This window comes from Petromyzon marinus, chromosome 69 (genome assembly GCF_048934315.1).
Source record: "Petromyzon marinus isolate PM22_M1 ecotype Great Lakes invasive population chromosome 69, UKy_Petmar_22M1.pri1.0, whole genome shotgun sequence".
NCBI lineage: Eukaryota > Metazoa > Chordata > Hyperoartia > Petromyzontiformes > Petromyzontidae > Petromyzon > Petromyzon marinus.
Window position 1 is genome coordinate 5,798,116 of NC_133735.1, and position 24,110 is coordinate 5,822,225.

The window sequence follows — 24,110 nt, forward strand, 5'->3', positions numbered from 1 at the left end:
GAGTGGGTGAGTGGGTGAGTGAGTGGCTGAGTGAGTGAATGACTGAGTGAGTGAGTGACTGAGTGGGTGAGTGAGTGGGTGAGTGAGTGGGTGTGTGAGTGGGTGAGTGAGTGAGTGGATGAGTGAGTGAATGACTGAGTGAGTGACTGAGTGGGTGAGTGAGTGAGTGTGTGAGTGAGTGGGTGAGTGAGTGGCTGAGTGAGTGAATGACTGAGTGAGTCGCTGAGTGAGTGACTGAGTGAGTGGGTGAGTGAGTGGGTGTGTGAGTGGGTGAGTGAGTGGCTGAGTGAGTGAATGACTGAGTGAGTGGCTGAGTGAGTGAGTGACTGATTGAGTGGGTGAGTGAGTGGGTGAGTGAGTGAGTGGCTGTGTGAGTGGGTGTGTGAGTGGGTGAGTGAGTGAGTGACTGAGTGAGTGAGTGACGGAGTGGGTCGGTGAGTGAGTGATTGAGTGGGTGGGTGACTGTGTGGGTGGGTGAGTGTGTGTGTGGGTGGGTGAGTGAGTGTGTGGGTGGGTGACTGAGTGTGTGGGTGAGTGAGTAAGTGAGTGAGTGGGTGAGTGAGTGGGTGAGTTTGTGGGTGTGTCGGTGAGTGTGTGAGTGTGTGGGTGAACGAGTGGTTGAGCGATTGAGTGAGTGAGTGGGTAAGTGAGTGGGTGACTGGGTGAGTGAGTGGGTCAGTGAGTGACTGAGTGAGTGACTGAGTCAGTGAGTGACTGAGTCAGTGAGTGACTGAGTGTGTGACTCAGTGAGTGACTGAGTGACTGAGTGACTGAATGAGTGAGTGACTGAGTGAGTGAATGAGTGACTGAGTGAGTGACTGAGTGAGTGAATGAGTGACTGAGTGAGTGACTGAGTGAGTGAGTGACTGACTGACTGAGTGACTGAGTCAGTGACTGAGTGACTCCACCTCTGCTCACCCCCCCCCCAAACCCCTCCCCTCGCCCTCCAACAACATCAACAACAACATCAACATCAACAACATCAACAACAACAATATCAACAACAACATCAACAACAACATCAACAGCTGCTTCTACCGCTGCCTCGCGACTGCTGCGGCTGCCGCTGCTTCTCTGTGCGGATCAGCAGCAGAGCCACCACCACCACCATCATCACCATCATCAGCATCACCATCATCATCACCATCATCATCACCACCACCACTATCAGCATCACCACCACCACCATCATCACCATCATCATCACCACCACCACTATCAGCATCACCACCACCACCATCATCACCACCACCACCACCATCATCATCACCACTACCACCACTATCAGCATCATCATCAGCAGGAGGGGTCACGGGGGTCAGGGTGGCGATGGTCGCCTGCAGGGGACTCTGGACGCAGCGATTCTGGAGGTCGCTGCTCGCCGAGCTCCTGGGCAGCGCCGTCCTCGTGATGCTGGGAGCCGGAGCCACGCTCACGTGGAGCGCACAGCAGCCTCCATCGCCCGTGCAGGTGTGGCACGTGTAGTGGTGGTGGTGGTGGTAGGTGTAGTAGTGGTGGTGGTGGTGGTAGGTGTAGTAGTGGTGGTGGTAGGTGTAGTGGTAGGTGTAGTAGTGGTGGTGGTGGTAGTGGTAGGTGTAGTAGTAGTGGTGGTGGTAGTGGTAGTAGTGGTGGTAGGTGTAGTGGTGGTGGTAGGTGTAGTGGTGGTGGTGGCACGTGTAGTGGTGGTAGGTGTAGTAGTGGTGGTGGTAGGTGTAGTAGTGGTGGTGGTAGGTGTATTAGTGGTGGTGGTAGGAGTAGTAGTGGTGGTGGTGGTGGTGGTAGGTGTAGTAGTGGTGGTGGTGGTGTAGTTGTAGTGGTGGTGGTAGGTGTAGTAGTGGTGGTAGTAGTGGTAGTGGTGGTAGGTGTAGTAGTGGTGGGTGTAGTAGTGGTGGGTGTAGTAGTGGTGGTGGTAGGTGTAGTGGTGGTGGTGGTGGTGGGTGTAGTAGTGGTGGTGGTGGTAGGTGTAGTAGTGGTGGTGGTGGTGGGTGTAGTAGTGGTGGTGGTGGTAGGTGTAGCGGTGGTGGTGATGGTGGGTGTAGTAGTGGTGGTGGTGGTAGGTGTAGTGGTGGTGGTGCTGGTGGTAGGTGTAGTAGTGGTGGTGCTGGTGGGTGTAGTAGTGGTGGTAGGTGTAGTGGTGGTGGTGCTGGTAGGTGTAGTAGTGGTGCTGGTGGTAGGTGTAGTGGTGGTGGTGGTGGTAGGTGTAGTAGTGGTGCTGGTGGTGGTGGTAGGTGTAGTGGTGGTGGTGGTGGTAGGTGTAGTAGTGGTGGTGGTGGTGGTAGGTGTAGTAGTGGTGGTGGTTGTGGTAGGTGTAGTAGTGGTGGTGGTGGTGGTAGGTGTAGTAGTGGTGCTGGTGGTGGTGGTAGGTGTAGTGGTGGTGGTGGTAGGTGTAGTAGTGGTGGTGCTGGTGGTAGGTGTAGTGATGGTGGTGGTGGTAGGTGTAGTGGTGGTGGTGGTGGTAGGTGTAGTAGTGGTGGTGGTAGTAGTGGTGGTGGTGGTAGGTGTAGTAGTGGTGGTAGGTGTAGTGGTGGTGGTGGTAGGTGTAGTGGTGGTGGTGCTGGTGCTGGTAGGTCTAGTAGTGGTGGTGCTGGTGGTAGGTGTAGTAGTGGTGGTGGTAGGTGTAGTGGTGGTAGGTGTAGTGGTGGTGGTAGGTGTAGTAGTGGTGGTGGTGATGTAGTTGTAGTGGTGGTGGTGGTAGATGTAGTAGTGGTGGTGGTGTTGGCAGGTGTAGTAGTGGTGGTGGTAGGTGTAGTAGTGGTGGTAGGTGTAGTGGTGGTAGGTGTAGTAGTGGTGGTAGGTGTAGTAGTGGTGGTAGGTGTAGTAGTGGTGGTGGTAGGCGTAGTAGTGGTGGTGGTAGGTGTAGTGGTGGTAGGTGTAGTAGTGGTGGTAGGTGTAGTAGTGGTGGTAGGTGTAGTAGTGGTGGTAGGTGTAGTAGTGGTGGTGGTGGTGGGTGTAGTAGTGGTGGTGGTAGGTGTAGTAGTGGTGGTGGTGGTGGTAGGTGTAGTAGTGGTGGTGGTTGTGGTAGGTGTAGTAGTGGTGGTGGTAGGTGTAGTAGTGGTGCTGGTGGTGGTGGTAGGTGTAGTGGTGGTGGTGGTGGTAGGTGTAGTAGTGGTGGTGCTGGTGGTAGGTGTAGTGGTGGTGGTGGTGGTAGGTGTAGTAGTGGTGGTGGTGGTAGGTGTAGTGGTGGTGGTGGTGGTAGGTGTAGTGGTGGTGGTAGGTGTAGTAGTGGTGGTGGTGGTGCTGGTGCTGGTAGGTCTTGTAGTGGTGGTGCTGATGGTAGGTGTAGTGGTGGTGGTAGGTGTAGTGGTGGTGGTAGGTGTAGTAGTGGTGGTGCTGGTGGTAGGTGTAGTGGTGGTAGGTGTAGTAGTGTTGGTGGTAGGTGTAGTGGTGGTAGGTGTAGTGGTGGTGGTGGTGGTAGGTGTAGTAGTGGTGGTAGGTGTAGTAGTGGTGGTGGTAGGTGTAGTGGTGGTAGGTGTAGTAGTGGTGGTAGGTGTAGTAGTGGTGGTGGTGGTAGGTGTCGTGGTGGTGGTAGGTGTAGTGGTGGTGGTTCTGGTGGTAGGTGTAGTGGTGGTGGTAGGTGTAGTGGTGGTAGGTGTAGTGGTGGTGGTAGGTGTAGTGGTGGTGGTGCTGGTGGTAGGTGTAGTGGTGGTGGTGGTAGGTGTAGTGGTGGTAGGTGTAGTGTTGGTGGTAGGTGTAGTGGTGGTGGTAGGTGTAGTGGTGGTGGTGGTGGTAGTAGGTGTCGTGGTGGTAGGTGTCGTGGTGGTGGTGGTGGTAGGTGTCGTGGTGGTGGTGGCAGGTGTAGTTGTGGTGGTGGTAAATGTAGTGGTGGTGGTAGGTGTCGTTGTGGTGGTGGTAGGTGTAGTAGTAGTAGTGGTAGGTGTAGTGGTGGTGGTGGTAGGTGTCGTGGTGGTGGGTGTAGTGGTGGTAGGTGTCGTGGTGGTAGGTGTAGTGGTGGTGGTTGTAGGTGTAGTGGTGGTGGTTGTAGGTGTAGTGGTGGTGGTAGTGGTAGGTGTAGTAGTGGTGGTAGGTGTAGTGGTGGTGGTGGTAGGTGTAGTGGTGGTGGTAGGTGTAGTGGTGGTGGTAGGTGTAGTGGTGGTGGTGGTAGGTGTAGTGGTGGTGGTGGTGGTAGGTGTAGTGGTGGTGGTGGTGGTAGGTGTAGTGGTGGTGGTGGTGGTAGGTGTAGTAGTGGTGGTGCTGGTGCTGGTAGGTCTTGTAGTGGTGGTGCTGGTGGTAGGTGTAGTGGTGGTAGGTGTAGTAGTGTTGGTGGTGGTAGGTGTAGTGGTGGTAGGTGTAGTGGTGGTGGTGGTGGTGGTGGTAGGTGTAGTAGTGGTGGTGGTGGTAGGTGTAGTAGTGGTGGTGGTGGTGGTAGGTGTAGTGGTGGTGGTGCTGGTGCTGGTGGTAGGTGTAGTGGTGGTAGGTGTAGTGGTGGTGGTGGTGGTAGGTGTAGTGGTGGTGGTAGGTGTTGTAGTGGTGCTGGTGGTGGTGGTAGGTGTAGTGGTGGTGGTGGTAGGCGTAGTAGTGGTGGTGGTAGGTGTAGTGGTGGTAGGTGTAGTAGTGGTGGTAGGTGTAGTAGTGGTGGTAGGTGTAGTAGTGGTGGTAGGTGTAGTAGTGGTGGTGGTGGTGGGTGTAGTAGTGGTGGTGGTAGGTGTAGTAGTGGTGGTGGTGGTGGTAGGTGTAGTAGTGGTGGTGGTTGTGGTAGGTGTAGTAGTGGTGGTGGTGGTGGTAGGTGTAGTAGTGGTGCTGGTGGTGGTGGTGGTAGGTGTAGTGGTGGTGGTGGTGGTAGGTGTAGTAGTGGTGGTGCTGGTGGTAGGTGTAGTGGTGGTGGTGGTGGTAGGTGTAGTAGTGGTGGTGGTGGTAGGTGTAGTGGTGGTGGTGGTGGTAGGTGTAGTGGTGGTGGTAGGTGTAGTAGTGGTGGTGGTGGTGCTGGTGCTGGTAGGTCTTGTAGTGGTGGTGCTGATGGTAGGTGTAGTGGTGGTGGTAGGTGTAGTGGTGGTGGTAGGTGTAGTAGTGGTGGTGCTGGTGGTAGGTGTAGTGGTGGTAGGTGTAGTAGTGTTGGTGGTGGTAGGTGTAGTGGTGGTAGGTGTAGTGGTGGTGGTGGTAGGTGTAGTAGTGGTGGTAGATGTAGTAGTGGTGGTGGTAGGTGTAGTGGTGGTAGGTGTAGTAGTGGTGGTAGGTGTAGTAGTGGTGGTGGTGGTAGGTGTCGTGGTGGTGGTAGGTGTAGTGGTGGTGGTTCTGGTGGTAGGTGTAGTGGTGGTGGTAGGTGTAGTGGTGGTAGGTGTAGTGGTGGTGGTAGGTGTAGTGGTGGTGGTGCTGGTGGTAGGTGTAGTGGTGGTGGTGGTAGGTGTAGTGGTGGTAGGTGTAGTGGTGGTGGTAGGTGTAGTGGTGGTGTTAGGTGTAGTGGTGGTGGTGGTAGGTGTCGTGGTGGTAGGTGTCGTGGTGGTGGTGGTGGTGGTAGGTGTCGTGGTGGTGGTGGCAGGTGTAGTTGTGGTGGTGGTAAATGTAGTGGTGGTGGTAGGTGTCGTTGTGGTGGTGGTAGGTGTAGTAGTAGTGGTAGGTGTAGTGGTGGTGGTGGTAGGTGTCGTGGTGGTGGGTGTAGTGGTGGTAGGTGTCGTGGTGGTAGGTGTAGTGGTGGTGGTTGTAGGTGTAGTGGTGGTGGTTGTAGGTGTAGTGGTGGTGGTAGTGGTAGGTGTAGTAGTGGTGGTAGGTGTAGTGGTGGTAGGTGTAGTGGTGGTGGTAGGTGTAGTGGTGGTGGTGGTAGGTGTAGTGGTGGTGGTAGGTGTAGTGGTGGTGGTGGTGGTAGGTGTAGTGGTGGTGGTGGTAGGTGTAGTAGTGGTGGTGGTGGTGCTGGTAGGTCTTGTAGTAGTGGTGCTGGTGGTAGGTGTAGTGGTGGTAGGTGTAGTAGTGTTGGTGGTGGTAGGTGTAGTGGTGGCAGGTGTAGTTGTGGTGGTGGTAAATGTAGTGGTGGTGGTAGGTGTCGTTGTGGTGGTGGTAGGTGTAGTAGTAGTGGTAGGTGTAGTGGTGGTGGTGGTAGGTGTCGTGGTGGTGGGTGTAGTGGTGGTAGGTGTCGTGGTGGTAGGTGTAGTGGTGGTGGTTGTAGGTGTAGTGGTGGTGGTTGTAGGTGTAGTGGTGGTGGTAGTGGTAGGTGTAGTAGTGGTGGTAGGTGTAGTGGTGGTGGTGGTAGGTGTAGTGGTGGTGGTAGGTGTAGTGGTGGTGGTAGGTGTAGTGGTGGTGGTGGTAGGTGTAGTGGTGGTGGTGGTGGTAGGTGTAGTGGTGGTGGTGGTGGTAGGTGTAGTAGTGGTGGTGGTGGTGCTGGTGCTGGTAGGTCTTGTAGTGGTGGTGCTGGTGGTAGGTGTAGTGGTGGTAGGTGTAGTAGTGTTGGTGGTGGTAGGTGTAGTGGTGGTAGGTGTAGTGGTGGTGGTGGTGGTGGTAGGTGTAGTAGTGGTGGTGGTAGGTGTAGTAGTGGTGGTGGTGGTGGTAGGTGTAGTGGTGGTGGTGCTGGTGCTGGTGGTAGGTGTAGTGGTGGTAGGTGTAGTGGTGGTGGTGGTGGTAGGTGTAGTGGTGGTGGTAGGTGTTGTAGTGGTGCTGGTGGTGGTGGTAGGTGTAGTGGTGGTGGTTGTAGGTGTAGTGGTGGTGGTTGTAGGTGTAGTGGTGGTGGTAGTGGTAGGTGTAGTAGTGGTGGTAGGTGTAGTGGTGGTGGTGGTAGGTGTAGTGGTGGTGGTAGGTGTAGTGGTGGTGGTAGGTGTAGTGGTGGTGGTGGTAGGTGTAGTGGTGGTGGTGGTGGTAGGTGTAGTGGTGGTGGTGGTGGTAGGTGTAGTAGTGGTGGTGGTGGTGCTGGTGCTGGTAGGTCTTGTAGTGGTGGTGCTGGTGGTAGGTGTAGTGGTGGTAGGTGTAGTAGTGTTGGTGGTGGTAGGTGTAGTGGTGGTAGGTGTAGTGGTGGTGGTGGTGGTGGTAGGTGTAGTAGTGGTGGTGGTGGTAGGTGTAGTAGTGGTGGTGGTGGTGGTAGGTGTAGTGGTGGTGGTGCTGGTGCTGGTGGTAGGTGTAGTGGTGGTAGGTGTAGTGGTGGTGGTGGTAGGTGTAGTGGTGGTGGTAGGTGTTGTAGTGGTGCTGGTGGTGGTGGTAGGTGTAGTGGTGGTGGTGGTGGTAGGTGTAGTAGTGGTGGTGGTAGGTGTAGTGGTGGTGGTAGGTGTAGTAGTGGTGGTGGTAGGTGTAGTGGTGGTAGGTGTAGTGGTGGTAGGTGTAGTAGTGGTGGTGGTAGGTGTAGTAGTGGTGGAGGTGGTGGTGCTGGTGGTAGGTGTAGTGGTGGTAGGTGTCGTGGTGGTGGCAGGTGTAGTGGTGGTGGTAGGTGTCGTGGTGGTGGTAGGTGTAGTGGTGGTGGTGGTAGGTGTAGTGGTGGTGGTGGTGGCAGGTGGCGTGCTGGTGGTAGTGGTGGTAGGTGTAGTAGTGGTGGTGGTGGTGGCAGGTGTAGTAGTGGTGGTGGTAGGTGTAGTAGTGGTGGTAGGTGTAGTAGTGGTGGTAGGTGTAATAGTGGTGGTAGGTGTAGTAGTGGTGGTAGGTGTAGTAGTGGTGGTGGTAGGTGTAGTAGTGGTGGTGGGAGGTGTAGTAGTGGTGGTAGGTGTAGTAGTGGTAGGTGTAGTAGTGGTGGTAGGTGTAGTAGTGGTGGTAGGTGTAGTGGTGGTAGGTGTCGTGGTGGTGGTAGGTGTAGTGGTGGTGGTGGTGCTGGTGGTGTAGTGGTGGTAGGTGTAGTGGTGGTGGTGGTAGGTGTCGTGGTGGTGGGTGTAGTGGTGGTGGTAGGGGTAGTGGTGGTGGTAGGTGTCGTGGTGGTGGTGGTAGGTGTCGTGGTGGTGGTGGTAGGTGTCGTGGTGGTAGGTGTAGTGGTGGTGGTAGGTGCCGTGGTGGTAGGTGTAGTGGTGTTGGTAGGTGTCGTGGTGGTAGGTGTCATGGTGGTAGGTGTAGTGGTGGTCGGTGTCGTGATCCTGCAAAACAACCCCCTACCTCTTTCTGGTTACGGACGGGCAACTCTGTCGTGGACAGTGCTGTGGGGGGAAGGCCAATTCCGAGTGGCCTTTCCCCTCATGGCGTCTGTGACCACCACAGTGGCTAAACAGGGGCTCTGGATGGGTGCGAGGGGCTGGTAACCCCTCCACCTTCAATAAATTACCACTAAACCCCGTCTAAAATATCTAATTAATAAGCTTGTGCCGGAGGCCCCGGGGGGACAGGCGTCTATGACGTCTCCTGGCTAAACCCCAATTGACGGAGCCAAGAGATTGAATCTCTACCCTCGGGGTTCCTCCAGAAACAACGAAAAGCCACTACGGATGGCCACGTGGAATGTTCAGAGGCTCACTGCGGAGGAGAGGCTGCCACTCTTCTGTCGGGAGCTGGACCGGTACCGCCTGGATCTCTGTGGCATTCAGGAGGTCCGGTGGACTGGCTCTGACTCCTGCCACCATGAGGGGTGGACAGTCCTCTACTAATAAAATAATGAAGGGGGCGTGGGAGCGTGGCGGTGAGGTGTGGGAAGCTGTAAGCACGAGGCTACTTTGGGCTCGCCTTCCCATCATCCGGAGGCGAGGAGTGGTGGTCGTGGTTACTTATGCCCCTACCGAAGACGAACATCCGTGGAGGGATGCAGGCAAAGCCGATGAGTCAGATGCCTTCTATGACCTCCTGTCACAGGTGCTGGCTAAAGTGGCCCCTCGGGATAGTCATCTTGTTGGGTGACTTCAATGCCCGAGTTGGTCATGATGTTGGCACGTGGTCTGGAGTGATTGGAAGGCATGGGCCAGATCAGCTCAATAACAACGGTAGGAGGATGCTAGATTTTTGTGCAGCCCATGAGCTTGTAATTACCAACACGCTGTTCCGGCATTGGCGCATCCACACAACATCATGGATGCATGCTGGGTCCAAGCAAGAACATCTGCTGGACTACATAGTGACGGACCAGCGGATGCGAGCCCATGTCCTTGACACCAGGACGTACCCTCTGACCATCGACTTGTCATCTGTAAGATGCACTTGCCATTCTTCCACTCCGGTGGTGGGTGTACACCCAGGACCCCTTTCAAACCTAAGGTGGCCTGGTCTCAGTTATCTGGTGAAAGTTGCAAGCGAGAATTTCATCATCACCTGCGGCTGGGGTTAGCATCGTCCCCCACTCATCCTGATGTCGAGGGTAAATGGGCGAGGTTTAGGACTGTGACTCATGCAGCTGCAATGGCAGCTTTGGGTATGCGGTCCAGACCTCCCCAGAGACCCTGGCTGACAGAGGAGGTGTTCAGGATGGTTGAGAAAAAGCGACAGGCCCACTCTAATCATCTACAGCATCCCATTCAGAGAATGAGGAGGCTTACCGCAGCCTTCGCTCGGAGGTTCGGAGAGCCGTGAGGCGCTGCAAGGATGGGTGGTGGTCGCGGGTTGCTGAGGAGATGGAGTCTGCCTCAGTGGCCCGCGATCACAAATCCCTATTTAACTCCATCAAAAAAGTAACCTGCAGCGCTATACCTCTTACCATCATTAGGGTAAAAAATGGTGATCCAATCTCCGATCACCAGGAACAGGTTTGCAGATTTGCTGAGCATTTCTGTGAAGTTCTGGGGGAAGGGAAATCCCTCGACATGGAAAACATCGTGGGACAAAGTGGGGATGACCCTGCTGAGGCTGCGGTGCCTCAAATATTGGAGGAGGAAGTCACCCCCTGTGAGTGGCTGGCTGAGGTGCCATCTGTTGAGGAAGTACTGAAGGCGATCTGGAGTCTGAGACCAGGAAAGGCACCGGTCAGAGATGATCTCCAAAGCGAAATGCTGAGGGATGGAGGCGTTTGTGCACAGACTGCCCTACATGACATCATAATAACAGTTGGACCACTGGACGGGTACTGTACCATCAGACACTCCACCCCCACAACTACTAATTGGTGATAGGGCAGTTGTGGAGAGAGTGGAGAGTTTCCCATACCTGGGCAGTGTGCTCCTGACCGGCTCCGCTACAGCAGAGGTGTAAGGAATTCCAACAAGACCTACATCTCTGCTTTATTGACCTGGTCAAGGCCTATCAGTAGGCCTGGGCTCTGCGTTGTTCTTTGTGCTTTCGGAGTCCCTGACCCTCTGCTCACGATCATTAAGGACCTTCATGATGGTGAGCGGGCCTGGGTAAAACTACGTGGCCGAGAGTCAGAGCCATTCCCTGTTCACCTTGAGGTGCGACAGGGATGTCCTCTGGCTCCCACATTATTTAACATCTATTTTGACCACGTAGTTCGTGAAGACTTCAATAGTTGTACCAGGTGGATTTCCATCTGGTACAGATACAATGGTCGATGCCCGGGTGCGGTCAAGGGATGGCTCCCTATTGCTCAACCACGTTATGTATGCCGATGGTCTGGTAATTGCTGCTCATTCAGAGGAGGAGTTGGAGGCGCTGCTGCTGAACCTGGAGCGTGCCACCAAGAGATGGGGCCTTAGCATCAGCCCCACTAATACTAAGGACCTGCCTGGGTATTTTGTACCATCGGACACTCCACTCCCACAACTCCCAATTGGTGATGGGGCAGTTGTGGAGAGAGTGGAGAGTTTCCCATACCTGGGCAGTGTGCTCATGACCGGCTCCGCTACAGCAGAGGTCTCACTCCGAATCAGTCGAGCGGCAATATCTTTTCATCAGTTGCGTAACGCTGTGTGGAAGCTACCTGGTCTGTCGCTCCGCACTAAGCTTCAGGTCTTCTCGGCCACGGTCATTTCCTCCCTTCTCTACGCTTGGAAACGTGGACCCCCCTAATGGAGCATCTTCTCCGGTTAGAAACATTTAGGCTGGCCTGCCTACGATCTATCCTGCATTTAACCAGGCTGGATTGTGTGGGGAGCTCACAAATCCTTGAAAGATGTAGAGAAAGTCCCATCGGTGAGCCCCTCCAGCAGGCAAGGCTGCGTTGGCTGGGTCATGTAGCCCGCATGCCCAGCCACCGCATGCCGAAACAGCTTTTGTTCGGCCGGATCGAGGGGGCTAAACGGGCGCGGCACGGGCTAGAGAAGAGATGGAGTGACGTGGTACAGGAGGACGTGGAGCTGAGTGGACTTGCCGATGACTGGTACCAGCGGTGTCAAGATCGGCCTCTGTGGAGGAGGCTCGTGAAGGACGCTGCTACTGGGCAGTTGGAGGCAGTCGCCCTCCAACAACAACAGAGGGCGGAGGAGCGACGCTCACAACAACGAGCGGAGCGCCGGGTGGCTAAAGCACAGCAGGTTGGGCACAGTAGGGGGCACAGGTGGTGCATCAGCCAGTCATCTCAGTCAGTCGACCCGTGGCACCTGGGTCTGCCCCGTGACCTCCTGCCGGCGGGCGTTCGACGCTTCACGTGATGGCCTCAAGGTGCACATAGCCTGGCACAAGCGTCGTGGTGACGTCGCCGCCATTCACGGGCTAATGGCGGTTGCTGCTGCTGCTGTTGTTGTTGTTGTGTACGTACCCTGATGTGTGTGTGTGCGTGTACCCGTGTGTGACTCAGTGATGGGTGCAGTGACTCAGTGCAGGACCCACCACTCTGTCCCCGACGTGTCCCTCACCCCCCCTCACCCCCCCTCACCCCCCCTCACCCCCCCCCAGGTGTCGCTGTGCTTCGGCCTGGCCGTGGCCGCCATGGCCCAGTGCCTGGGAGGCGTCAGCGGTGCCAACCTCAACCCGGCGGTGACGGCCGCCCTGCTGGTGACTCGCCGCATGCCGCTCAGCCGCGGCGTCGCCTTCGTGGCCGCCCAGAGCCTCGGGGCCACGCTGGGGGCCGCGCTGCTGCTGCTGGTCACGCCGGGGGACGTCGCGGGGGCCCTGGGGGCCACACTCGTGAGTGGGGCGGGGGGGGGGTAGAGCCAGATAGTGAACCAGATAGTGAACCAGATAGTCAGCCAGATAATGAACCAGATAGTCAACCAGATAGTCAGCCAGATAGTGAACCAGATAGTGAACCAGATAGTGAACCAGATATTCAGCCAGAGAGTCCACCAGATAGTCCACCAGATAGTCAGCCAGATATTCAGCCAGATATTCAGCCAGATAGTGAACCAGATAGTCAGCCAGATAGTCCACCAGATAGTCAACCAGATGGTCAGCCAGATAGTCAGCCAGATAGTTTGCCAGATAGTCCACCAGATAGTCCGCCAGATAGTGAACCAGATAGTCCACCAAATAGTCAGCCAGATAGTGAACCAGATAGTGAACCAGATAGTGAACCAGATATTCAGCCAGAGAGTCCACCAGATAGTCCACCAGATAGTCAGCCAGATATTCAGCCAGATATTCAGCCAGATAGTGAACCAGATAGTCAGCCAGATAGTCCACCACATAGTCAACCAGATGGTCAGCCAGATAGTCAGCCAGATAGTTTGCCAGATAGTCCACCAGATAGTCTGCCAGATAGTGAACCAGATAGTCAACCAGATAGTCAGCCAGATAGTCAGCCAGATAGTCAACCAGATAGTCCGCCAGATAGTGAACCAGATAGTCCACCAGATAGTCCACCAGATAGTCCACCAGATAGTCAGCCAGATAGTCAACCAGATAGTCAGCCAGACAGTCAGCCAGATAGTGAACCAGATAGTGAACCAGAAAGTGAACCAGATAGTCATCCAGATAGTCAGCCAGATAGTCAGCCAGATAGTCGGCCAGATAGTCAACCAGATAGTGAACCAGATAGTGAACCAGATAGTGAACCAGATACTCCACCACATACTCAACCAGATAGTCAACCAGATACTCCACCAGATGACCATGGGAGGACCGGACACTCCACCAGACACTTGACCAGGTGGACACTCGACCAGATACTCAGCCAGGTGATGGTGGACCACCAGGTGAGTGGCAGCCTCCAGCTGGTGCCTGTCAGTCAGTCAGTAGTCACCCTGTGAGTCAGTAGTCACCCTGTCAGTCAGTCAGTAGTCACCCTGTCAGTCAGTAGTCACCCTGTGAGTCAGTAGTCACCCTGTGAGTCAGTAGTCACCCTGTGAGTCAGTAGTCACCCTGTCAGTCAGTAGTCACCCTGTGAGTAGTCACCCTGTGAGTCAGTAGTCACAGTGTCAGTCAGTCAGTAGTCACCCTGTCAGTCAGTAATCACCCTGTCAGTCAGTCAGTAGTCACCCTGTCAGTCAGTAGTCACCCTGTCAGTCAGTAGTCACCCTGTGAGTCAGTAGTCACCCTGTCAGTCAGTAGTCACCCTGTCAGTCAGTAATCACCCTGTCAGTCAGTAGTCACCCTGTCAGTCAGTAATCACCCTGTCAGTCAGTCAGTAGTCACCCTGTCAGTCAGTAGTCACCCTGTCAGTCAGTAATCACCCTGTCAGTCAGTCAGTAGTCACCCTGTCAGTCAGTAGTCACCCTGTCAGTCAGTAGTCACCCTGTGAGTCAGTAGTCACCCTGTCAGTCAGTCAGTAGTCACCCTGTGAGTCAGTAGTCACCCTGTGAGTCAGTAGTCACCCTGTCAGTCAGTCAGTAGTCACCCTGTGAGTGAGTCAGTAGTCACCCTGTGAGTCAGTAGTCACCCTGTCAGTCAGTAGTCACCCCGTGAGTCAGTCAGTAGTCACCCTGTGAGTAGTCACCCTGTGAGTCAGTAGTCACAGTGTCAGTCAGTCAGTAGTCACCCTGTGAGTCAGTAGTCACCCTGTCAGTCAGTCAGCAGTCACCCTGTCAGTCAGTAGTCACCCTGTCAGTCAGTAGTCACCCTGTCAGTCAGTAGTCACAGTGTCAGTCAGTCAGTAGTCACCCTGTGAGTCAGTCAGTGAGTCACCCTGTCAGTCAGTAGTCACCCTGTGAGTCAGTCAGTCAGTAGTTACCCTGTGAGTCAGTAGTCACACTGTGAGTCAGTCAGTAGTCACCCTGTGAGTCAGTCAGTAGTCACTCTGTCAGTCAGTAGTCACCCTGTGAGTCAGTAGTCACACTGTGAGTCAGACAGTAGTCACCCCGTGAGTCAGTCAGTAGTCACCCTGTGAGTCAGTCAGTAGTCACTCTGTCAGTCAGTATTCACCCTGTCAGTCAGTCAGTAGTCACCCTGTGAGTCAGTCAGTAGTCACCCTGTCAGTCAGTAGTCACTCTGTCAGTCAGTAGTCACCCTGTCAGTCAGTCAGTAGTCACCCTGTGAGTCAGTCAGTAGTCACCCTGTCAGTCAGTAGTCACTCTGTCAGTCAGTAGTCACCCTGTCAGTCAGTCAGTAGTCACCCTGTCAGTCAGTAGTCACCCTGTGAGTCAGTAGTCACCCTGTGAGTCAGTCAGTAGTCACCCTGTCAGTCAGTCAGTAGTCACCCTGTGAGTCAGTAGTCACCCTGTGAGTCAGTCAGTAGTCACCCTGTGAGTCAGTAGTCACCCTGTGAGTCAGTCAGTCAGTAGTCACCCTGTGAGTGAGTCAGTAGTCACCCTGTGAGTCAGTAGTCACCCTGTGTGTCAGTCAGTAGTCACCCTGTGAGTCAGTCAGTAGTCACCCTGTGAGTCAGTAGTCACCCTGTGAGTGAGTCAGTGAGTCAGTCACGTGGCGTGCTGGCTCCAGATGAGCACCAGGCTCCAGGTGAGCCACGCTGTGGTGGTGGAGGCGGTAGTCACCCTCCAGCTCGTCCTCACCGTAGTCACCCTGTGAGTCAGTAGTCACCCTGTGAGTCAGTAGTCACCCTGTGAGTCAGTCAGTGAGTGAGTCACGTGGCGTTCTGGCTCTAGGTGAGCACCAGGCTCCAGGTCAGCCACGCTGTGGTGGTGGAGGCGGTAGTCACCCTCCAGCTCGTCCTCACCGTAGTCACCCTGTGAGTCAGTAGTCACCCTGTGAGTGAGTCAGTGAGTCACGTGGCGTTCTGGCTCTAGGTGAGTACCAGGCTCCAGGTGAGCCACGCTGTGGTGGTGGAGGCGGTAGTCACCCTCCAGCTCGTCCTCACCGTGTGCGCCACCATCGACGATCGTCGCTCCGACCTCGCTGGCTCCGGCTCCCTCGCCATCGGCCTGTCGGTGGCGCTGGGTCACCTCTTTGCGGTGAGGGTGCCTCGGGGTCACCTCGTCAGCGTCGTCATCGCCGTCGTCGTCGTCATCATCATCATCACCATCGTCACCATCAGGATCTTCCTCATCGCCACCATCGTCATCATCATCATCATCACCGTCATTACCGTCACCATCATCACCACCATCATCACCACCATCGTCACCATCACCATCGCCACCATCATCATCACCACCACCATCATCACCACCATCGTCACCATCAACACCATCGTCACCATCAGGATCTTCATCATCACCACCATCGTCATCATCATCACCATTATCACCACCATTGGCACCATAACCACCACCGTCACCATCACCATCGTCACCATCAGGATCTTCATCATCACCACCATCGTCATCATCATCATCACCATCGTCACCATCGTCACCATCATCACTATCACCACCATCACCATCACCACCATCATCACCACCATCACCATCGTCACCATCACCAGCATCGTCACCATCAACACCATCGTCACCATCAGGATCTTCATCATCACCACCATCGTCAGCGTCATCATCGCCACCACCATCATCATCATCACCACCACCATTATCACCACCATTGTCACCATCACCACCATCGTCACCATCAGGATCTTCATCATCACCACCATCGTCATCATTATCATCATCATCACCACCATCGTCATCATCATCATCATCACCATCATAGCCATCGTCGTCACTATGATGTTGATGATGTTGCTGTTGATGTTGGTGATGATGTTGCTGATGATGTTGTTGAAGTTGTTGACCTTGTTGATGACGTTGTTGATGTTGCTGACGATGTTGTTGTTGATGTTTTTGTTGATGGTGGTGTTGATGATGTTGTTGATGATGTTGTTGTTGATGTTGTTGATGTAGCTGATGATGATGTTGATCTTGTTGATGTTGTTGTTGATGTTGATGGTGATGTTGATGTTGCTGTTGCTGATGTTGTTGATGATCTTGTCGATGACGTTGTTGATGTAGCTGATGATGATGTTGTTGTTGATGTTGTTGATGTTGTTGTTGATGTTGTTGATGTAGCTGATGATGTTGATGTTGTTGATGTTGTTGATGCTGTTGATGTTGTTCATGTTGTTGATATCGTTGTTGTTGATGATGTTGATGATGTTGTTGATGACGTTGTTGATGTTGTTGATGTTGATGTAGCTGATGTTGTTGATGTTGTTGATGTTGTTGTTGATGTTGTTGATGTAGCTGATGATGATGTAGATGTTGTTGATGTTGTTGATGTTGTTGTTGATGTTGTTGATGTAGCTGATGATGATGTTGTTGATGATGTTGATGATGTTGCTGATGATGTTGTTGATGTTGTTGATGTAGTTGATGATGTTGTTGATGTTGATGATGTTGCTGATGTTGCTGATGATGTTGATGTTGTTGATGTAGTTGATGCTGTTGTTGATGTTGTTGATGATGTTGTTGTTGATGTTGTTGTTGATGTAGCTAATGTTGTTGATGTTGTTGATGTTGTTGTTGATGATGTTGTTGTTGATATTGTTGTTGATGTTGATGTAGCTGATGTTGTTGATGTTGTTGTTGATGTTGTTGTTGATGATGTTGTTGATGTTGTTGATGTTGATGATGTTGTTGATGTTGTTGTTGATGTTGTTGATGTTGTTGTTGATGTTGTTGATGATGTAGCTGCCCTACACCGGCTCCAGCATGAACCCAGCACGCTCCCTCGGCTCTGCTGTGGTGTCTGGGCTGTGGGCTAACCACTGGGTAGAGTGAAACACCACCATCACCACCATCACCACCAACATCAACATCACCATCTCCATCATCACCACCATCACCATCATCACCACCATGCCCACCATCACCACTATCACCACCATCACCACTATCACCATCACCACCATCACCACCATCACCACCAACATCACCATCACCACCATCACCACCAACATCACCATCACGACCATCACCACCAACATCACCACCACCAATATCAACATCACCAACATCATCATCACCACCATCACCACCAACATCACCACCACCAACATCAACATCACCATCACTACCATCACCATCACCACCATCACCATCACCACCAACATCACCATTATCACCATCACCATCACCACCATCACCATCACCACCATCACCACCACCACCACCACCCCCATCACCACCATCACCACCAACATCATCATTATCAACATCACCTCCACCATCAAAATCACCACCATCACCACTATCATCATCACCACCATCACCAACATTACCATCATCACCATCACCACCACCATCATCACCACCAACACCAACACGCCGCCATTCGCCACTAAGCGATGGTGACATCACCACGGCGCCGGTGCCAGGCTAGGTGCACGTGTCGAAGACTCCTTGCTGACAGGAAGCCACGGGACAGACCCAGCGGGTGCCATGGGTCGGCTGACTGAGATGAGTGGTAGATGCACCACCAGCTGTACCCCCCTACTGTGCCAGGCTAGGTGCAGGAGGTCTCGGGACAGACCCAGCAGGTGCCATGGGTTGACTGAGATGACCGGTAGATGCACCACCAGCTGTAACCCCCCCTACTGTGCCAGGCTAGGTGCAGGAGGTCTCGGGACAGACCCAGCAGGTGCCATGGGTCGGCTGACTGAGATGACCGGTAGATGCACCACCAGCTGTAACCCCTCTGTGCCAGGCTAGGTGCAGGAGGTACGGGGCAGACCCAGCAAGTGCCATGGGTTGACTGAGATGACCGGTAGATGCACCACCAGCTGTACCCCCCCTACTGTGCCAGGCTAGGTGCAGGAGGTCTCGGAACAGACCCAGCAGGTGCCATGGGTTGGCCGACTGAGATGACCGGTAGATGCACCACCAGCTGTAACCCCCCTACTGTGCCAGGCTAGGTGCAGGAGGTCTCGGGACAGACCCAGCAGGTGCCATGGGTCGGCTGAGATGACCGGTAGATTCACCACCAGCTGCACTTTACCCGCCCGCCGCTCCGCTCGTTGTTGTGAGCTTCACTCCTCTGTCCTCCGTTGTTGCTGCCTCGCACTTGAAACTATCCTTAGCTAGCTGAGACCAGGCCACCGTGGGTTTGAACGAGGTCCTAGATGGACACCCACCACCGGAGTGGAAGAATGGCAGGCGCATCTTACAGATGACAAGTCGATGGTCAGTGGGCAGATCAGCTCCACGGTACGTCCTGGTGTCAAGGACATGGGCTTGCATCCGCCGGTCCATCACTATGTAGTCCAGCAGATGTTCTTGCTTGGACCCGGCATGCATCCACGGTGTTGTGTGGATGCGCCGATGCCGGAACAGCGTGGTTGGTAATTACAAGCCCATGGGCTGCACAGAAATCTCAGCAGCCTCCTACCGTTGTTATTGAGCTGATCTGGCCCATGCCTTCCAATCACTCCAGACCAGGTGCCAGCATCATGACCAACTCAGGCATTGAAGTTACTCAACAAGATGACTCTATCCCGAGGGGCCACTTTAGTGAGCACCTGTGGACAGGTCATCGAAGGCGTCTGACTCATCGGCCTTGCCACCACCACCATCATCACCACCACCACCACCACTATCACCACCACCATCATCACCACCACCACTATCACTACCACCATCATCACCACCATCATCACCACCGCCACCATCATCATCACCACCACCACGATTACCATCATCATCACCACCACCACCACTATCACCACCACCATCATCACCACCACTATCACCACCACCATCATCACCACCACGATCACCACCATCACCACCATCATCACCACCACCACCACTATCACCACCATCATCACCACCACTATCACCACCATCATCATCATCACCACCAGCATCATCATCACCACCACTATCACCACCACCATCATCACCACCACTATCACCACCATCATCATCATCACAACCACCATAATCACCACCACCAATATCACCACCATGATCATCACCACCACCACTATCACCATCACCACCACTATCACCACCATCATCATCACCACGACCACCACCGCCATCACCATCACCACGACCACCGCCATCAGTGCGTCTCACCGTATGCCGCAGGTCTACTGGCTGGGCCCACTGCTGGGAGGCTGCCTGGGTGGGCCCCTCTACCACTGCCTCCTCTACCCGGACCGAGAGGCGAAGCGCCGCCTCAAGGGAGGCCTCGAGGCGGCCTTCCACCCCCCCGCCGCCGCCGCCGCCACCAGCCGTGACGGCCACGACAACGCCGCCACCCGCAGCCCCGCGGCCAACGTCCATTGGCCCCTCGCCAAGCGCCCGCGGGCGGCGTCCACGGGCGGCAAAGCGGCGGCCGAGGACTCGGACTGCGTCGTGTTGGTGGGCGGCGGCGGCGGAGACTACGACGACGACGGAGGCCTAGGCCCAGGAGGCGGACTAGGCCCAGGACGTGGCCTAGGCCCAGGAAGCGGACTAGGCCCAGGAGACGGATTAGGCCCAGGAGGCGGCCTAGGCCCAGGAGGCGGCCTAGGCGTGGGCCCAGGCTACGATCCGGAGAAGCCTCCTCAGCACCACCATCAACAACATCGTCAGCAGCTGCCATTGACGACGATGACGACGGAAGAGTCGGCCAAAGACGAGGGGGGTCTGCTGATGTCGGCGTGACTAGGCCCGGAGAGGAGTGGGCCGAAGCCTTCCGAGCCTCGGCCTACTAGGCCTCAGGATGCTGCGCCCGTGAGAGAAACGGATTTGCTCTGAGGGCTATGGAAAGTTGTTGTTGTTGTTTGTTTGTTTGTTTCGCCTGTCTGAGCTTGTTAATTGGCCTTCGATGGGCAACGTTTAACTCATCCCACAGAGAGCCATAGACTCATAGAGACCCATAGACTCATCACACAGCAGAGACCCATAGACTCATCACACAGCAGAGACCCATAGACTCATCACACAGCAGAGACCCATAGACTTATCACACAGCAGAGACCCATAGACTCATCACACAGCAGATACCCATAGATTCATCACACAGCAGAGACCCATAGACTCATCACACAGCAGAGACCCATAGACTCATCACACAGCAGAGACCCATAGACTCATCACACAGCAGAGACCCATAGACTCATCACACAGCAGAGACCCATAGACTTATCACACAGCAGAGACCCATAGACTCATCACACAGCAGATACCCATAGATTCATCACACAGCAGAGACCCATAGACTCATCACACAGCAGAGACCCATAGACTTATCACACAGCAGAGACCCATAGACTTATCACACAGCAGAGACCCATAGACTCATCACACAGCAGAGACCCATAGACTTATCACACAGCAGAGACCCATAGACTCATCACAGCAGAGACCCATAGACTCATCACACAGCAGAGACCCATAGACTCATCATACAGCAGTGAGCCATAGACTCATCACACAGCAGAGAGCCATAGACTCATCACACAGCAGAGACCCATAGACTCATCACACAGCAGAGACCCATAGACTCATCACACAGCAGAGACCCATAGACTCATCACACAGCAGAGAGCCATAGACATCCCACAGAGAGCCGTAGACTCATCACACAGCAGAGAGCCATAGACTCATCACACAGCAGAGGCCCATGGACTCATCACACAGCAGAGACCCATAGACTCATCACACAGCAGAGAGCCATAGACTCATCACACAGCAGAGACCCATAGACTCATCACACAGCAGAGACCCATAGACTCATCACACAGCAGAGACCCATAGACTCATCACAACAGAGACCCATAGACTCATCACACAGCAGAGACCCATAGACTCATCACACAGCAGAGACCCATAGACTCATCACAGAGCAGAGACCCATAGACTCATCACACAGCAGAGACCCATAGACTCATCACAGAGCAGAGACCCATAGACTCATCACATAGCAGAGACCCATAGACTCATCACACAGCAGAGACCCATAGACTCATCATACAGCAGAGACCCATAGACTCATCATACAGCAGAGACCCATAGACTCATCACACAGCAGAGACCCATAGACTCATCACAGAGCAGAGACCCATAGACTCATCACATAGCAGAGACCCATAGACTCATCACAACAGAGACCCATAGACTCATCACACAGCAGAGACCCATAGACTCATCACACAGCAGAGATCCATAGACTCATCACACAGCAGAGACCCATAGACTCATCATACAGCAGAGAGCCATAGACTCATCCCACAGAGAGCCGTAGACTCATCACACAGCAAAAAGCCATATACTCATCACACAGCATAGCGCCATAGACTCATCACACAGCAAAGAGCCATAGACTCATCACACAGCAAAGAGCCATAGACTCATCACACAGCAGAGACCCATAGACTCATCACACGGCAGAGAGCCATAGACTCATCACACACAGAGACCCGTAGACTCATCACACAGAGACCCATAGACTCATCACGTAGAGACCCATAGACTCACCAAACAGAGACCCATAGACTCACCACATAGAGACACACAGACTCACCACACAGAGACCCACAGACTCACCACACAGAGACCCATAGACTCACCACACAGAGACCCACAGACTCACCACACAGAGACCCACAGACTCACCACACAGAGACCCACAGACTCACCACACAGAGACCCATAGACTCACCACACAGAGACCCACAGACTCACCACACAGAGACCCACAGACTCACCACACAGAGACCCACAGACTCACCACACAGAGACCCACAGACTCACCACACAGAGACCCATAGACTCACCACACAAACCCGAGTTCGATCCCCGCTCACGGCCAAGACCGCTTTATATCGATTACCTGGGCCACCTCCTCTAGGTCGACTCAGCCTCAAATGAGGGACCTGGTATGGTGGTGGTGTTGGTGGCTTTGTGCAGAAGTTTTCATCGTCCGTTTGAACATTTGCTAAACTTCGTGTTACACTTCGATACAATAAGCTTATGCGATTTGTTAGCGTAAATCTCATAACCCTCTGTGTGAGTTCTTAAATATAATAACCCTCTGTGTGAGTTGTTAAATATAATAACCCGACGTTATTAGTTAATATCAATATAATAATCCTATGTGATTTGCAAATATCAATATAATAATCCTATGTGATTTGCTAATATCAATATACTAACCCTATGTGATTTGCAAATATCAATATACTAACCCTATGTGATTTGTAAATATCAATATACTAACGCTATGTGATTTGCAAATATCAATATGCTAACTCTGTGATTTGCTAATATCAATATCCTAACCCTATGTGATTTGCACATATCAATATACTAACTCTGTGATTTGCAAATATCAATATACTAACCCTATGTGATTTGCAAATATTAATATACTAACCCTATGTGATTTGCAAATATCAATATACTAACCCTATGTGATTTGCAAATATCAATATGCTAACTCTGTGATTTGCTAATATCAATATCCTAACCCTATGTGATTTGCACATATCAATATACTAACTCTATGTGATTAGCTAATATCAATATACTAATTCTATGTGATTTGCAAATATCAATATACTAACTCTATGTGATTTGCAAATATCAATATGCTAACTCTGTGATTTGCTAATATCAATATCCTAACCCTATGTGATTTGCACATATCAATATACTAACTCTATGTGAGTAGCTAATATCAATATACTAATTCTATGTGATTTGCAAATATCAATATACTAACTCTATGTGATTTGCAAATATCAATATACTAACCCTATGTGATTTGCAAATATCAATATACTAACTCTGTGATTTGCTAATATCAATATCCTAACTCTATGTGATTTGAAAATATGAATATAATAACTCTATGTGATTAGCTAATATCAATATACTAACCCTATGTGATTTGCAAATATCAATATACTAACCCTATGTGATTTGCAAATATCAATATACTAACTCTGTGATTTGCAAACATCAATATACTAACTATATGTGATTTGCAAATATCAATATAGTAACCCTACTTGATTATTTAATGTTATTATACTAACAATACGTGATTAGTTATGATTAATATTCTAACCCTACATTATAAGTGAATGTTATTATACTAACCCTAAGTGATTTGTTATTATTAATATACTGACCCTAAATGATTAGTTATTATTAATATACTAACCCTAAAATTATTAGTGAATGTTATTATACTAACCCTAAGTGATTAGTTATTATTAATATACTAACCCTACATTCTTAGTGAATGTTATTATACTAACCCTAAGTGATTAGTTATTAACATACTAACCCTATATTCTTAGTGAATGTTATTATACTAACCGTAAGTGATTAGTTATTAATATACTAACCCTAAGTGATTAGTTATTATTAATATACTAACCCTAAGTGATTAGTTATTATTCATATACTAACCGTAAGTGATTAGTTATTAATATACTAACCCTAAATTCTTAGTGAATGTTATTATACTAACCCTAAATGATTAGTTATTATTCATATACTAACCCTAAATGATTAGTTATTATTAATATACTAACCCTACATTTTTAGTGAATGTTATTATACTAACCCTAAGTGATTCGTTATTATTAATATACTAACCCTACATTCTTAGTGAATGTTATTATACTAACCCTAAGTGATTAGTTATTATTAATATACTAACCCTACATTCTTAGTGAATGTTATTATACTAACCCTAAATTATTAGTTATTATTAATATACTAACCCTAAGTGATTAGTTATTATTAATATACTAACCCTAAGTGATTAGTTATTATTCATATACTAACCCTAAGTGATTAGTTATTATTAATATACTAACCCTAAGTGATTAGTTATTATTAACATACTAACCCTACATGCTTAGTGAATGTTATTATACTAACCCTAAGTGATTAGTTATTATTCATATACTAACCCTAAATGATTAGTTATTATTAATATATTAACCCTAAGTGATTAGTTATTATTAATATACTAACCCTAAGTGATTAGTTATTATTAATATACTAACCCTATATTCTTAGTGAATGTTATTATACTAACCGTAAGTGATTAGTTATTAATATACTAACCCTATAATCTTAGTGAATGTTATTGTACTAACCCTAAGTGATTAGTTATTATTAATATACTAA

General features: G+C 51.4%; 1 protein-coding gene across 1 annotated transcript; it reads left to right on the forward strand.

The window, feature by feature from the left end:
* Window positions 1-470: 470 nt before the first annotated feature.
* LOC116957097 (aquaporin AQPAe.a-like) lies at window positions 471-23,334 on the forward strand. The gene is made up of 5 exons (XM_032979056.2): window positions 471-1,470; window positions 11,602-11,832; window positions 14,826-14,990; window positions 16,665-16,745; window positions 19,065-23,334. The coding sequence occupies exons 1-5, from the start codon at window positions 1,330-1,332 to the stop codon at window positions 19,623-19,625; spliced, it is 1,179 nt and encodes a 392-aa protein (XP_032834947.1). The 5' UTR covers window positions 471-1,329; the 3' UTR covers window positions 19,626-23,334.
* Window positions 23,335-24,110: the final 776 nt, after the last annotated feature.